Here is a 16,815-nt window from a genome sequence, read left to right as displayed (position 1 = left end):
TGAAAATGCAAAGAGCCTGGAATGGCCAATACCATGAAGAACAAAGATGGAAGATTGTAGGACATCAAGAAATACTATAAGGCTACAATAACTAAGCCAGGGAGTATTAGCACAAGGACAGACATACAAAGCAATAAAACAGAACAGAGTCCAGGAAGAAAATCCACACATACACAGTGACCTGATTTCTGACAAAGACACTACTGTAATTCTTAGTGGGGGAAACAGTGGCACTTTTAATAAATTGTGCTGAAATGAATGGAAATCCATTTGGGAAAAAAATCTTAACTGTACTTTATACCACATAGAAAAATTACTTTGAAATGGATGATAGGCTTAAAATAATACAGCTTATAGAAGAAAACAGGAGAATATCTTTACTAGAGGGCAAAGTGTTCTTAGCACACAAAAATTCTCAAACATTTAAGAAATGGTTCACTGGACTTCATGAAAATGAAGAGATTCTGTTCATCAAAAGACATAGCTACTGAGAGTGAAAAGACAAGCCCTAGACACAAGCTGGGCCAGAGAGTAAGTAACTCCAGGTTCTATGGGTCACATGTGGTCTCTGTCACGTATTCCTCTCTACTTCTGTTTGTTTTTTAAAAATTATAACAACCATTCTTAATTTCAGGCCATACGAAAACAAGCCACAGGATGAATGTGGCCTATAGACCACCGTTTGTCAAACCCTGGACTGGGAGAAAGTACTTTCAATGTATCTCACAAAGGACTCACGTAAGAATATGTAGGCCTTTCCCACCTTCTGAGATAGCCCACACTCTGTTTGTGGAGTGTGTTTCTCTCTAAATAAATCCACTTCTTAACTATCACATTGTGTCTCACTGAATTCTTTCTGTGATGAGACAACAAAAACCTGAGGCTCAGTAAGTCCAGACACCAGGAGAGGACGACTAAAGCATAAGCTTGTCAATCAGGAAATGCTGGTATAAGGAAACCTTTAATTTATACCTGTAGGGCTTCCCTGGTGGTGCAGTGGTTAAGAATCTGCCTGGCAATGCAGGGGACATGGTTTCGATCCCTGGGCTGGGAAGATCCCACATGCCACGGAGCAGCTAAGCCTATGTGTCACAACTACTGAGCCTGCACTCTAGAGCCTGCAAGCCACAACTACTGAGCCCATGTGCCACAACTACTGAAGTCCGCATACCTAGAGCTCCTGCTCCACAAGAGAAGCCACTGCAATGAGAAGCCCATGCACCGCAACAAAGAGTAGCCCCTGCTCGCCACAACTAGAGAAAGCCTGCGTGCAGCAATGAAGACCCAATGCAGCCAAAAAAATAAATTTTTAAAAAATTTAACAATAAAAAAAGATTAAAAAAAAGAATATATAAAGAACTCCTACAAGTAAATAAGAAAAAGTTGACTTTTTTTTTTTTGGCTACACCATGTGGCTTACTGGATCTTAGTTCCGTGACCAGGGATCGAACCCAGGCCCCTGGCAGTGGAAGCGCAGAGTCCTAACCACTGGAACACCAGGGATTTCCCTTAGCCCAATTTTTTATTTGACATAAATTTTTAAAAGGGCAAATTCTTTGAAAAATTGGATCACAAAAACAGTATATCCAAAATACCATCAAGCATATGAAAAGGTGCTCAAAATTATTATCCATCAGGGAAGGCAAATTAAATCCACAATGAGATATGCCTACAGACCCACCGGAATAGCTAAAGTGAAAAAGACTGACAGTACTGTGTCGGTGAGGATGTAGCAAATGGGACTGGAAAACGTAACCAACCTGAAGAGCTATCTGGATGTACTTACTATCGGTAAATATACGCATACACTGTAACCCAGCAATTCCACTTCCACATATAAAACCAAGAGACAAGAGCTCTCATACCCACTGCAGTTACAGTCACACCACACGAACAGTCACAGCCACTGTGATCGCAGAGCCCAACAGCATGAGCGTGTGTAAGGACATTACGCACCTCCTTACAGTAGGCACCTCCTTACAGTAGGCACTTATAAGCACTTTCTGCCAGCATTACTTCCACTCTACTCGACCGAATGGGTGAATCCCACAGACAGAACGTGAGCAAGAGGAGCCAGAACCAAAGAGCCCATGCTGTGTGGTTTACACGAAGCTCAAAATCACTGAGGACAGAGTCGGATGAATGGCTGTTTCTGGGGGTGCAGACTGGGAGGGGACAGGAAGGAGCCTTCTGGGTGCTAGAAATATTCTATATCTTGAGCTGGGTGGAGGTTACATGGGTGTGTACATATGTAAACATATGTCAAGCTGTACACTTAAGATCTGTACCAAGTGGATTCAGGGAAGATGGCAGAGCAGGAAGCACCTGTGAGGTGAGAATCCGTCTCCCACCTGGACAACACCTGCAGGGGCAGAACCCTCTGATGGAACCATCTGGGAACTCAGGAGTCTGTTGAAGGCTTCCAGCTTCCAGGAGAAGCCTTGGATGGTGAACTGCAGTTAATTTCAGTCAATTTTAGCTCTTAGCACAGTGGAAGCTACCCACCCCCAGCAGGAGGCAGGAGGCCAGGAGGCCATGCACCTGTTTCTGGAGCAGCCTGCACACAGCTTGCAGGAACAGGGGGCGGGGGCGAAAAAGACCCTGTACAGATATTGGGGGTCTGTGCTCTGACTGATGCTTGCTGCTCCTGATCACAGACGTGCAGAGGAACTGGCTGCGGCCACTGTTGCTGCACCTCCCCCATTATTGCAAGACACTCCCCATCCAGTTGAAGAAACTTCCAGGGGATTTAAAGGGCCAGTGCCCTTTGAAATCCCTCTGCATTTTTTGCTTTTTCTCCTTCCAGGAGCCAAATATTAAAGATAAGGACATTCAAAAATAACAGCACAGGGCTTCCTAGGTGGCGCAGTGGTTAAGAATCCGCCTGCCAATGCAGAGGTCACGGGTTCAATCCCAGCTCCAGGAAGATCCCACATGCCGTGGAGCAACTAAGCCTGTGTGCCAAAAAAAAAAAAAAAAAAAAAAACAAAAAAAAAAAAAACAAAAATAACAGCACATACATGGGAAAAATTAGAAAGTGACTCCACATACCCAGGAAAAGGCTCAGAAAAGACCTGAGAAGATCTTATATTTATACTTTAGGCTGATCCTCAACACAGAGAGAACCTATAACAAACAAACAATCAAAAACCCCAAACAATAAACAGAAACAATAACACATAGAAAAAGCAAACCATGGGAAAAGGGGAGAATCTGATTTCCAGAGTTACCACATTATTAGACCAAATGTGCAGTATTCAGCAAAAATATCACACGACATACACAAAACACAGGAAAATATGCTATATTCAAAGGAAAAAACAAGTCAACAGAAACTATCACTGAAAAAAAAACATAATGGCAGATATACCAGAAAACTTTAAAACAACCATCTGAAACATGCTCAAAGAACTAAAGAAAAGGGTAAAGAAAGTCAAGAAAACAATGTGAGAACAAAATAGAAATATTAATAAAGAGACAGAAAATGTAAAAAGAAACCGAAGAGAAATTCTGGAGCTGAAAAGTATGATACCTGAAATTAAAAAGTCACTTGAGGGATTCAAAGGCAGATTTGAGCAGGCAGAAGAAAGAATCAGTGAACTGGAAGAGAGAATAATGAAAATTATTGAGGCTGAGGAACAGAGAGAAAAAAAAAGATTGAAAAAAAGTGAACGGAGCTTAAGGGACGTATGGGACACCATCAAGCAGACCAATATACACACTGTGGGAGTCCCTGGAGGAGAAAAGGGCAGCAAAAATATTTGAAGATATGATAGCTGAAAACTCCTCAAATTTGATGAAAGACATGAATAGAAACATTGAAGAATCTCAAAGAACTTCAAATAAGATGAATTCAAAGAGAAGAACAAGAAGACATATTATAATCAAACTTTCAAAAGACAAAGACAGAGAATTTTGAAAGCAATAAGAGAAAAGTGCCATCACATACAAGAGATCTTCAATAAGATTATCAGCAGATTTCTCATCAGAGACATTGGAGGCCAGAAGACAGCAGGTTAATATACTCAAAGTGCTAAAAGAAAAAACTGTCAACCAAAAATCCTTAACTGGCAAAACTGTCCTCCAAAAATGAGAGAGAAATTAAGACATTCCCAGATAAACAAAAGCTGAAGGAGATGTGACCACTATACCTGCCCTGGAAGAAATGCTCAAAGAAGTCCTGCAAGCTGAAATGAAAGGACACTATACAGGAACCTAAAGCCAAATGAAGAAATAAAGATCTCAAAACAGGTAGATACATGAATTATAAAAGCTAGTATTATAACAATTTGTAACTATACTTTTTATTTTCCACATGGTTTGAAAAAAAGTTATGAGTATAAAAACTAGTATTACTGTAACTTTAGTATGTGACTCCAAAGCTTCTTTTCAACAATTTTTATTTATGTGTGTATGTATTTGTGTATTTATTTTTGTATTTTTTTTATGCTCCACAGCATGTGGAGTTCCTCAACCACGGATCGAACCCGTGCCCCCTGCATTGGAAGCGTGGAGTCTTAACCACTGGATCTTCAGGGAAGTCCCATCTAAATAATTTTTTTAAATTATTAGTTTATGTTTTGGGGCCCACAATGTACAAAGATGTAATTTTGTGACATCAACAACTGGAAGGGGTAGGGACAGAGCTGTAAAGGAGCACAGTTTTTGTATGTCACTGAAGTTAAGCTCATATAAATTCAAATTAGGGTGCTATAACTTTCGGGTGTTAAATGTCATCCTCATGGTAAACACAAAGAAAAAAAACTATAGAATATATACAAAAGGAAATGAGAAAGGAATTTAAATATTTCACTACCAGAAATTAACTAAACAGAAAGGAAAACAAGTAGTGCAGGAAATGAAGGACAAAAAAGCTACAAGGCATATAAAAAACAAATAGCAAAATGACAGAAGTCCCTCCTTATCAGTAATTAATTAAATGTAAATGGATTAACTCCCCAACTGAAAGACAGAGACTGTCAGAATGGATAAAAACACATTGTCTAACTATATGCTGTCTGCAAGAGATTCACTTTAAATATAAAGATACAAACAGTTTGAAATTGAAAGGATGGAAAAAGATATTCCATTCAAACAGTAATGAAAACAGAGCAGGGGTGGCATATTAATCAGACAAAATAGAACTTAAATAAAACAATAAAGCAAATCAATGAAACTGAAATTTGGTTCTTTGATCAAAGATCAACAAAATTGACAAACCTTTGGCTAGCTAGATTAAGAAAAAAAGAGAAGGCTCAAATTATGAAAATCAGAAATTTAAGTGAAAAATATTACTATCGATTTTGCACAAATAAAAAGAATTATCAGAGAGCACTGTGAACAACTGTACACCAGCAGATTGGATAGCCTAGATGAAACAGACAAATTCACAGAAACACAAAACCTACTAAGACTAAATCACGGAGAAATAGAAAACCTGAATAGACCTATAACTAGTAAGGAGATTGAGTCAGTCATCAAAAAATCTCCCAACAAAGAAAAGCCCTGGATGCAATGGCTTCACTGGTGAATTCTACCAAACATTTAAAGAAGACCCAATCCAATCCTTCTCAAATTAAAAAAAAAAAAAAATTGAAGAGAAGGCAACACTTCCCAACTCACTTTATGAGGCCAGTATTACCCTGATACCAAAGCCAGACAAACACACTACAAGAAGACTACAGATCAATATCCTTTATAAACACTGATGCAAAATCCCTGAACAAAATACTAGCAAGCAGAATTCAGTGGTATATTGAAAGGATTATACACCATGATGAAGTGGGATTGACTCATGGAATGCAAGGATGGTTCAACATATGAAAATTAATCAATGTACTATGCCACATCAACAGGATGGATGGGAGGAAAATACATGATCATCTCAAATGATGCAGAAAAAGCATCTGACAATATGTAACACGCTTTTATGATAAAAACACTCAGACAACTAGGACTGGAACAAAACCAACTCAATATAATAAAAGTTATAAATGAAAAATGCACAGCAAGCATCATACTCAGTGGTGAAAGATCCTCTAAGATCAGGAAAAAAGCAAGAATGTTTGCTTTCACCACTTCTATTCAACAAGGTATGGAAGTTCTAGCCAGAGCAATTAGTCAAGAAAAAAAAATAAAAGGCACCCCAAATTACCCTGTTTGCAGATAATACGATTTTACATGTAGAAAACTCTAAAGATTCCACACACACACACACACACACACACACACAAACTGTTAGAACTTTTTGAACTCAGCAAAATAGCAGGACACACCAACACAAAAAAAATCAGTTTCATTTCTATACACGAACAATCTGAAATGGAAATTACAAAAACAAATCCATTCACAATAGTATCAAAAAGAGTAAAACACTTAGGAATTAACTTAACCAAGGAGGTAAAGACATACACAATGAAAACTACAAAACACTGCTGAAAGAAATTCTAAAAGACATAAATAAATGGAAACACATCTCATGTTCATGAATTAGAAGGCAATACACTAAGATGTCAATACCAAAGTAAATCTACAGATTCAATGTAATCCCTATCAAAATCCTAAAGACATTTTTTTCAGAAATAGAAAAATCCATCCTAAAATTCATATGGAATCTTAAGGGACAGCAAGTAGCCAAAATAATCTTGAAAAAAAGGAACAAAACTGCAGGACCCATGCTACCTGCTTTCAAAACTTACTACAAAGCTACAGTAATAAAAGTAGTGTGGTACAATAGCCAGGACATGGAAGCAACCTAAATGTCCATCAACAAATGAGTGGATAAAGGAGATGTGGCATATATATACAATAGAATATTACTCAGCTATAAAAAGGAATGAAATGGAGCTATATGTAATGAGGTGGATAGACCTAGAGTCTGTCATACAGAGTGAAGTAAGCCAGAAAGGGAAAAAGAAATACTGTATGCTAACTCATATATACGGAATCTAAAAAAAAATGTTACTGATGATCCCAGTGACAAGAATAAAGATGCACATGCCCAGAATGGACTGGAGGACACGAGGTTGGGGGGGCGGGGGCCGAAGAGGAAGCTGGTACGAAGTGAGAGAGTAGCATAGACATATATATACTACCAACTGTAAAATAGATAGCCAGTGGGGAGTTGCTGTATAACAAAGGGAGATCAACTCGATGATGGGTGATGCCTTTGAGGGCCAGGATGGGGAGGGTGGGGGAGAGTCGCAGGAGGGAGGGAACATGGGGATATGTGTATAAATACAGTTGATTGACATTGGTGTACCTCAAAAACTGGTACAAGAGTGTAAAGCAATTATATTCCAATAAAGAGCCTAAAAAAAAAAAAAAAAAGAGGGTTTGAGCTTCCCTGGTAGCACAGTGGTTAAGAATCCGCCTGCCACTGCAGGGGACACGGGTTCGAGCCCTGATCCGGGAAGAACCCACATGCCGCAAAGCAACTAAGCCCATGCGCCACAGTTACTGAGCCTGCACTCTAGAGCCTGTGAGCCACAACTACTGAGCCCATGTGTCACAACTACTGAAGTCCTCGCGTCTAGAGCCCATGCTCCACAACAAGAGAAGCCACTGCATTGAGAAGCCTGTGTACTTCAACAAAGAGTAGCATCGGCTCACCGCAACCATGTTTAGTAACCATGGCCCGACACAGCCAATTTAAAAAAAAAAAAAAAAAAAAAAAAAAAGAGGGTTATTGGGAGGATTTGATGAGTTAATATAAATAAAGCAGAACAAATACCTAGCACATTAAAAAAAAAAAGTAGTGTGGTATTGGCATAAAGACAGACATACAGACCAAGGGAATAAAATAGTGATCCCAGAAATAAATCCTTGCTTATATGGTCAAATGATTTTGAAGAGTGCCAAGACCATTCCATGGAGATAGGGCAGTCTTTTCAACAAATGGTGCTGGGAAAACTGGATATCCACATACAGAAAATTGAAGCCAGACCCTTATCTAACACCATATACAAAAATTAACTCAAAATTGATCAAGGACCTAAATGTGAGACCTAAAATAATAAAACTCTTAGAAGAAAACAGGACAAAATCCTCAGAGCATTGGATTTGGCAATGATCTCTTGGATACAACACCAAAAGCACAGGCAACGAATCTTTAAATTGGACTTTATGAAAATTTAAAAATTTTGTGCATCAAAAACCTGTATCAACAGAGTAAAAAGGCAACCCAAAGAATGGGAGAAAATATTTGAAAATCATGTATCTTGATAAGGGATTAATATCCAAAATATATAGAGAACTCCTAAAACTCAACAATAATAAGAAAATACAAAACGAAACCAAACAACCCAATTCGACAATGGGCAAAGGACTTGAATAGACATTTTTTCCAAAGAAGATGTACAAATGGCCAATAAGTATATTAAAAAACTCTCAACATCACTAATCATCAGTGAAATGCAAATTGAAACTATGAGATATCACCTCACATCCATTAGGATGGCTACTATAAAAAAAAGAGAAAACAATAAGCGTTGACGAGGATATAGAAAAACTGGAACCCTTGTGCACTGTTGGTGGAAATATAAAATGGTACAGGTGCTGTGGTAAAACTATGGTGGTTCCTCAAAAAATTAAAAGCAGAATTACCACAAGATTTAACAATTCACTTCTGGGTATATAGTCAAAGGAACTGAAAGTAGGATCTCAAAGAAATATTTATATATCAATTTTCATTGCTGAAATTCACAATAGCTAAAATATGGAAGCAACCTAGGTTGCATCCAACAACAGATGGACAGAGAGTCAAAATGTGGTATGTACATACAATGGAATATTATTCAGCCTCAAAAAGGAAGGAAATTCTGCAATATGCTACATGAATGAACCTTGAGGACACTATGCTAAGTGAAATGAGCTGGTGAAATGAGCTGGTCACAAAAAGACAAATACCGTATGATACCACTTAACATGAAGCACTCAGAGTAGTCGAAGTCATAGAGACAGAAAGAAGAGTGCTGGTCGCCAGAAAGTGGGGGAAGGAGAGGATGGGGAGTTACTGCTGAATAGGCACAGGGTTTTATCCAGTTTTCTGGAGCTGGATAGTGGTGACGGCTGCACCACAACGTGAATGTACTTAATGCCACTGTACTGTGTAGTTACAAATGGTTAAAATGGTAAATCTTAAGTATGTTTTATCACAATAAATTTTAAAAGATTTGCACTATTCATTGTATGTAATTTCTTTCTCAATTAAAAAAGTACTTAAATAGAAGAAAATCAGTTCCAGGTTTAAAAACCTAAATGCAAAGGCTAATGAAAATAGCTTCAAACATAACACATAAGAACACTTCATGAGCTTGAAGTATGGAAAGATTTCTTAAACAGGATGCAAAAAGCACTAACCACAAAGAAAAAGACTGATAAATTGCACTACATTAAAAATTAAGAACTTCTGTTGATCAAAAGACACCATTACGAGAGTAAAAAGGTAAGACAGAGATGGTGAAGGTACATGTAACTGGCTTGTAACCAGAATATATCAACATGTCCTATAAATTAGAAAGTGAAAGGCAAAACCCTCAATATAAAAATGGGTAAAAATTTTGAGCAGATCCTTTACCAAAGAGAAACTCCTAACAGCCAGTGATGAAGTAAAAGCTAAAACTTCCTCAGTAATCAGGACAATAGAATGAGATACCATTACGTCCTCACAAAAAACAGCTCTACCAAGAGTCCTGTGGACCCGTGACCTGTGCGGGTGAGGATGCACAAGGACAGAACCCTGTGTGCACTTCTGGAAGCTGCAACCTCGGAAAGCAATTCGGTGTTGTCTGATGAAGCTGCAGCAGCAGCCCACCCTGCCTCGTACCCCAAGAAGCATGTGCCCACAGGCCCAGGAGACATGCTCAGGGGTGCAGCATGGTTTGTGACGCCTGCAAACTGGAAACAACCTGATGCCATCCACAGTGGGTGGAGTCATGCAACGGAGGACGAGGCACCAAGGGAGCTGAGAGATGGGCCGAGTGAGAGGTCAGACACAACCGTTAACTTACAGCTCCTTCAGGAGAGACGACTACATCGCTTAGGCTTTGAAGTGGAAAACCGTATTGGAAACCAACAGTGAAACAACTATAAAAGTCAGGAAAGGGGTTACTTTTGGCAGCAGGAAGGGGGTCCTGATAGGAAAGGGCAAGTGGGGCTTCCGGAAATTCTCTGCTTTGACCTAGGTGATGCTCATACCGGAGTTTCCTTTAAAACAACCCGGGTGGGACACCTAATGCATCTTTTTCATGCACCTTTACGCATCCCTCTGTATTTTTTATTTTTCAGTTAGAAAACTTTGATTTTGTTTTTTTAAAAAATCCAAGAAACCCATGAATTCCCCTCACCAACTCAAGGGGCACTTTCCTTGCAAGAAGAACCTAAGTTTGGAGAAGGTCAGTGGGTATCCATTAAACCATGCACACATCTGCATGGGGAGCAACCAGATGTGACACTTGTTTCAATCCTTTCAAAGAGTGGTACTCGGAGCTTCCCTGATGGCACGTGGGTTAGAAATCTGCCTGCCAATGCAGGGGACACGGGTTCGACCCCGGTCCAGGAAGATCCCACATGCTGCGGAGCAACTAAGCCCATGCACCACAACATGGAGAGCCTGAGCTCTAGAGCCCAAGAGCCACAACTGCTGAGCCCGAGTGCTGCAACTACTGAAGCCCTCGCACCGAGAGCCCGGGCTCTGCAACAAGAGAAGCCACTGGGATGAGAAGCCCACGCACCACAACAAAGAGCAGCCCCCGCTCACCACAACTAGAGAAATCCCACAAGCAGCAACAAAGACCCAACACAGCCAAAAAAAAGAAAAAAGCGTGGTACTCCCCTGCAGGAGTCAGAGATAAGAACAGTGCCAACATCAGTCTGGGGCAAATGAGGAAGAGAAGAAAAGGAAAGTCAGTCACCCTAGAACTGCCACGGGAGCAACACATCAGACAGGAGCACGCTCACCCATGCAGGCAGTCTGACACAAGAACGTACCCCAAGAAGTGCCGAAGTCCTCTCCATCTCTTCCTTGTTCACCCGAATGCGGTGGCTTTCCATCACTGTGATTCAAAACCAAAGCAGGTAAGATTTGTACTGCATCAATGAATCACTTGTGAGAAAAACTGCAGTGCCAGGAGCAAGCCTCACCCCCAAGGAGGACCAAGATGACCATGCAAGCCCAGCAGCGTCCACGAGGGTCAGTGGGTGTGGGGACTCGGGATGGAGAGTTGCCCCCGGCTGCTCGGCTGCAGGGCGCTGGGCTCTGCTCTCCCGGGTGCCCAGCAGGACAGGGTGGGTTGGGGGGTAAGAGAAAGGGCAAAGGAGAGCCTGCAATAGTCCTTGCACAGGGTTCTCACGAAGCGGGAGGGTCCAACGCACCAGGACCAGGACAACTGCTGACCCAGAAAACATCCAGACAGTCCCCCTCCCACCACCACTGCTCTCGGGGGCGTGGGAGTCAGAAGAGGGGGATCACCCCTCGGCCAGGACTTCTGCAGAACAGGCAGTACAGAAGAGATCCCGTGTGACGCAGATGTCAGCACCTTCGAGTCCTTCTAGACCAAGAGGAGCTGTAGTCCAACCCCTCTTGTTACAGAAAGGGAAAGTTAAGGGCTTTAAACCTCTTCAGTGCCCATGTGATGCTCTACCTATCCCAAACTAAGAGAAAACAGTCTTCCCAAACACTACAAAGAACTCTCCAGAAAGATGACTGTTTATGGTAACTTACCTGCCAAAATTGGTATCAGAGGAAGCTCTAAAGTACAAAACAGCTGCCATAAACCATAAACCTGTTTCACAGGAAGAAATGACATCAGTGTTAAACTATTATTTCTACCTGCGTCTGCTGAACAGCCTACTTAGTTTCATTGAGCAAGTCCTCTAGTGGACATGGCTGGTCCCCCATCCTCCTTCCTAATAAAACCCCTATTTCGGTCAAGTGCCCTATTTTATTACCAAGTCCTAGGAGATATTCAGAAATGTCTGGAGGGACAAGTCCCTCTCCCACTTTTCTTTAAGCGTTCTCATTTTTAAGTGTGATTTAAGTACTTGTGGACTTTTAGTCTCCTATTTTAATTTCAGAATAGGTTTTCTGAATTCCCAATAATTTAACTAGAATTTTCATCGATTTTGCATAGACTTTATAAATTAATGTGGCGAGACGTGCACCATCTTCATCTGCTCAGATCACCTCCCAGCTCTTTATCAGGGTTTCCATCTGAGAGCCCTCAGCCTCGCCTGCCCTTCCACTGTACCCTCCCCTTCTCGGCTGCCCCAGGACCCACCCTCTGTCCTGCTCTTGGCCCTGGAGGAAGGGTTGAGGCCCTCCAGGCCACATCAACCAGGCTCCTTCTCTGCCCTCAGGCTGGTTTTGCCCACTTGGGGGCAGAAGCAGAGGGAAGCGGGTCTCCCCCGCACCAGCCCACGGTGGCCCCAGTCCTCAGCCTGCAGCCAGCACTTCTGGTGCCCAGCTCCTGGCCAGCCACCCCCTGCAGGGCCACTGCTTTCCCAGGGTCCCAGTAACAGCCCACCCTTTGAGCCCAGGGGTGGAAAAACTTCCAGCTTTTCCTGTCCCCGCAGGCTTCTCCGTCTCCTGGACGGAGACTCCTGCCCTTGCTGTGGTACGCAGTCCCTTCATTCAACCCTTAATGACCTCTGCTTCCCAATGAGACTAAGTGGAGCTGTGTCCATCACTACTAACTGAAATAAACTCTTAGCTTTTATGTTAACTGCAGCGTTAGAAATGTTCCAATTGAGTAGGAGTCTTTAAAAAAAACGTTACCATTGTTGTCAACCTATAGAAAACATTTAAAACACTTCAGGTCTTGTTATCCCACTGCCCCTCCAGGAGTGATGCACAGGTTCACCTGGCCTCAGAACCCCGCTTCCTGCACAAAGACCCCAAGGGTGGTGCTGCCTGTGAGCAGGGATGCGCGTGAAAGGTGGCCCTCAGACGGTGAAGTTACAATGAAATGCCTTGCCTTCAGCTGGGAACAAAGGCCCATCGTAAGTCTGTAGAGCACCCTCAGGTTCGCACATACATTCTGGTTCTTTAAAAGATGAAAAGAATGAAAAATTAGGCACATTTGGCAGCAATGTCATCACAACCTAGGAAGCAACACTCTTTCTTCGGCAGGGATCACATGTCTGGTGCCGCCACCTTTGCCTCAAGTAGAGCAGTTCCCACACCACGGAAGGTACTTCTCGGGCAAATTCTAGCTACTTATTGCTTTTCTTACTTTCTCCCCAACCCAATTTTCCTCATTTTACAGGAAATGAACCACAAAGAAGCTATGTGTCCAAGGTGCAAAAATTGCACGGTGCTGTAGAGACAGAAGGAGAGAGACCCGGCCCTTCGGCTCACCACCTCCACCCACCACAAGCGTCTCGGAGCCACGTGTCTCGCCCACACTCACCATGTGTCCTCGCCCCAGACACACACAGAGACCCTGGGAGGTGGGCCAACAGTGTCTGTGTTCAACTGACAAAGAGGGCAGTGGTGAGTCTTGGCCCCGACCCTCAGTCTAATTCTGCCCCCTGCCCAGAGCCCTGTGTCCCCACTGCCCCCCTCACCTGGCACACAGCCCCCCAGACTCAGTGTTAGAGAACCCCGCGCCCCCACGATGAGCGGCAGCTGGCTGTGCACGCTGCGTTTGTCTGGCAGTCACCCCGGGTCTTGGCTCTCTCGGGAACCACTAGCTGGGCAGCACCACAAGCACACGTGCCGGGTAGATGGCGGCCGCCTTGCTGCCTGAACGCACTTCCTACACAACAGCGCTGACCCGCGAGGCTTCCCCGGGACGCGGTCACGTTCCAGGCGGAGCTCAGGCCCTGAGCAGCTCAGCCCTGCCGCATCTCCTCTCCCCGTGGTTGCATCTTCCTTCTCGCCTGGCGAGGTCTCAAGGTCTCGCTGCCTGCCCAGGAGTCCTCACTGTTTCCCTGCTGCTCCTTCAACCTACCACGCGCTTTCCTTTCCCCTCCTCTTACACCACCTCTCCAGGGCAGCAGGCGCCGCAGACCCTGCGGAGCAGTGGCCCGACTTCTACCTCCACCTCCGCCTGCTGCCGCACCTCGTGCTTCCACAACAGACACACCGCTGGCCTGTGTCATAAGATGCAAGTGGAAGTTCATCCCAGGCAGCCTCCTTCCTGCCCAGCGTATGGAGGAGGGCTTGGGGCGAAGCTCCTGGCAGAACCCTAAGGCAACTGCACGCAGGGAGTGGCTGAGTCGCACGGCTTTGGGAGCAGCTGCTGGGCCTGGGTGAGGGCACCGCCTTCTGGTCAGGGAGCTGGGATTTTGCTCCGTGCAGCTACTCCCATCTGTAACGTGCACACGTGCATACTGGGAAGAAACTATACAGTCAGAAATCCAAACTCTAAACTGAACCATGGCCGCGGCTGGACCTTGGGCAAGGTGCGTGTACATGAACCCTTCTGCACCTGGGGTCTCAGCTGTAAATCGGGGCTGATAACACACAGCGGACAATCCTTCCCTCAGCAGTAACAGCTCGGCTCCTGTCTGGGAAGTTCCCTCCCTAGCAGCACGCGTTTGGGGGGACTGCTAATCTCCACGCCCTGCCTGCCCTGCCAAGGGGCAGACGCGGGGCTCGGTGGTGGAAAGGAGCCTCTGAGCGCTAAAACCTCGACTCTTGGACAAAAGCGAGGCAAGGAGGAAAGGATCACGGCTCATTGCTGGCCCCGGGCCTGTGGGTCCCTACTGCCTGGGTCCCTAGAGCCCCCTGGCTCCTGTCTTCCCAAAGCTTGGTTCTGCTTTTCCTCTGAGGCTCTGAGCTACCCCACATTCCTCTGACAAATCTCTTCTTAAATTAAGGGAGAGGGAGTTTCTGCATTTCCAACCCCAAGCGCCCATCTGACACAGATTCCCCCTCCCACCCACCCTCCCAGCCTCAGCGGGTCTGTAGTATCAAGTGCCCCAAGCGCCCCAGCTCAGCCCCAGCATGCAGGACAAGCTCACACGGCCTCCTGCGCGGCCTTGGAGTCATGCTTTTAACACGTGCCTGGTAACCCACAACCAGGAAGCCTAAACAGCGTGGCCTGACGGTAGCCGGCGCTGCTCCCGCTGGGACGCCTCCTCTGGCCCTGCGGCACGGCAGGTCAAGTCTCCCTCTCGCTGGCCTCCGGGCCGGGTTCCAGAGCTTCTCCACACAGTGGCTCCTAACCATTGGGTGCATTTCCAGAGAGGGGGCTCGGAGAGACAGACCTGCAGCCTCGACAATTCTCCCCACGGGGACCGAGGAGAGCCACCGTGGCTGTGCCACCATCACCGAGAATTTCGAGACAAGCAGCTCTCCGCTCACAGAGCAGGTGACTCTCTGACACAAAGAATCCATTTTGAAGAATCACGATGTGAATGGCATCTCCCAGGGGCAGTTTCACAAAGGGACAGAAATCTCCCATCCTGTTCAGTATCCTGTACCAGAAATGTCAGGGTGAAAAGCATTTCTGCTGAATAAGTAAAAATGAATGTCAGCAATGTTCTTTTTACTACTGAACTGTCTATGAAGTAGAAAAGGTTCCTAGAGGAAAATCAGGATTGTATTAAGGTTGATAAACCTTATCTTAAAACAACTTACCACAGTCTTCCTTGAGGAATTTCCATATGTGCTGTTCACCTTGACAGTGATGGAGTTCCTGAAGTATTTTGCCACTAAATCTTCAAAAGAAGCTGCAGCATCACTAGAATCTATAAGCCATGCAGCAATTCTGGGATCTAGCCCCACAAAATCAGCAACTACAGAGAGAAAGGTCACTTACTCATTCTAAGAAAAATGAATAATTACACTTTTCCCTGTTTTAACAAGGTTCTCAAGGTTCAAATGAATAATTATGGGACTACCATCCCCTCAAGTCACAGAGCTAAGTACCAAAGTGATGCTCGGTCATTCCTAAAGAATGCTGAACCCTTGATAAGAGTGGTCTCCACCAACCAGGTCCCGTACAGCCAGTCTCCACGGGGAATCCGTCCCAAACCAGCTCTCCCAAAATCGCTGAAAGAGATAGAAGTCAGAACCCTCAGCCACACCCTTGCCTTCTCTCCCCCACTTTTCTCCCTGCTACGGAGCCTCTCTGCCCTGCTCACCTCTCTTTTCAACCATGTGTGTCCCCACGTCCACTCTTTCCAAGTCTCCCCTCCTCCACCCTCCCACTGGGCTGCCTCCAGGCCCTCCTGACCCCACATCGAGGTGTCAGGAACCGGCGTCTTGCGAGTGAAAGAGGAGCGGTGGAACCCCCTGAGCGCACAGCAGCCGGCAGGTGGGCAGTGTACTTGAGGGTGAAGATGCCAGATATTCTGTGCAGTCACCTGCTGTGAGGATACCCTGTGAAACAGCTTGTGTGCTGCACTGTGACGTGTGAAAAAAACCAGGGTGCAAGGCCACCCACAAGCCTGGGAGGCCATGTCACCTCTTAAGTGTTAGTTTTCTCGTCTGAAAACTGGGAGAAAGATCACTGTACGTATTCGTGGGACACTCATGAAGGTGCTTTTCAAACCGTAAAAGTGATGTTTGCTAAATGCATTTTAGTACCAGAGTATTTTAGACATGGAGAGGGAGCTATAAAAGCCTGGCGCAGCTGATAAATTAAGAGATACGTCTGAATCCTAAGAGATTGCTTTCGGAAGTTACTTTAACATTCTGAAGTGTGCTTTACAAAAACAAGGAGTTTGCCTTTAAATAAAACTGTAGTCTTAGATCACATCCCACTAAATATTACAATATTTTCTGGCATCTTTAAATCATAGGAGTCTAAGAGACTTATATTTACCAAAGCAGCCAGTATCACTGCTTCTCCGTTTGATATGTAG

At 44.3% G+C, this 16,815-nt stretch overlaps 1 protein-coding gene across 1 annotated transcript in view; it reads right to left on the bottom strand.

The window, feature by feature from the left end:
* POLN (DNA polymerase nu) overlaps positions 1-16,815 on the bottom strand; it is a 169,196-nt gene that overhangs the window by 104,132 nt on the left and 48,249 nt on the right. The window contains exons 8-11 of the mRNA XM_057704662.1: positions 15,587-15,744; positions 12,975-13,043; positions 11,723-11,783; positions 10,990-11,054 (exon numbers count right to left, since the gene is read on the bottom strand). Coding sequence (XP_057560645.1) covers positions 10,990-11,054; positions 11,723-11,783; positions 12,975-13,043; positions 15,587-15,744 — 353 coding nt within the window. The remainder of the gene's footprint in view (positions 1-10,989; positions 11,055-11,722; positions 11,784-12,974; positions 13,044-15,586; positions 15,745-16,815) is intronic.

Source organism: Hippopotamus amphibius, chromosome 13, assembly GCF_030028045.1.
Source record: "Hippopotamus amphibius kiboko isolate mHipAmp2 chromosome 13, mHipAmp2.hap2, whole genome shotgun sequence".
Taxonomy (NCBI): Eukaryota; Metazoa; Chordata; class Mammalia; order Artiodactyla; family Hippopotamidae; genus Hippopotamus; species Hippopotamus amphibius.
The sequence above is the reverse complement of the archived record's forward strand: the minus strand, read 5'-3'. Positions and strand labels throughout refer to the sequence as shown.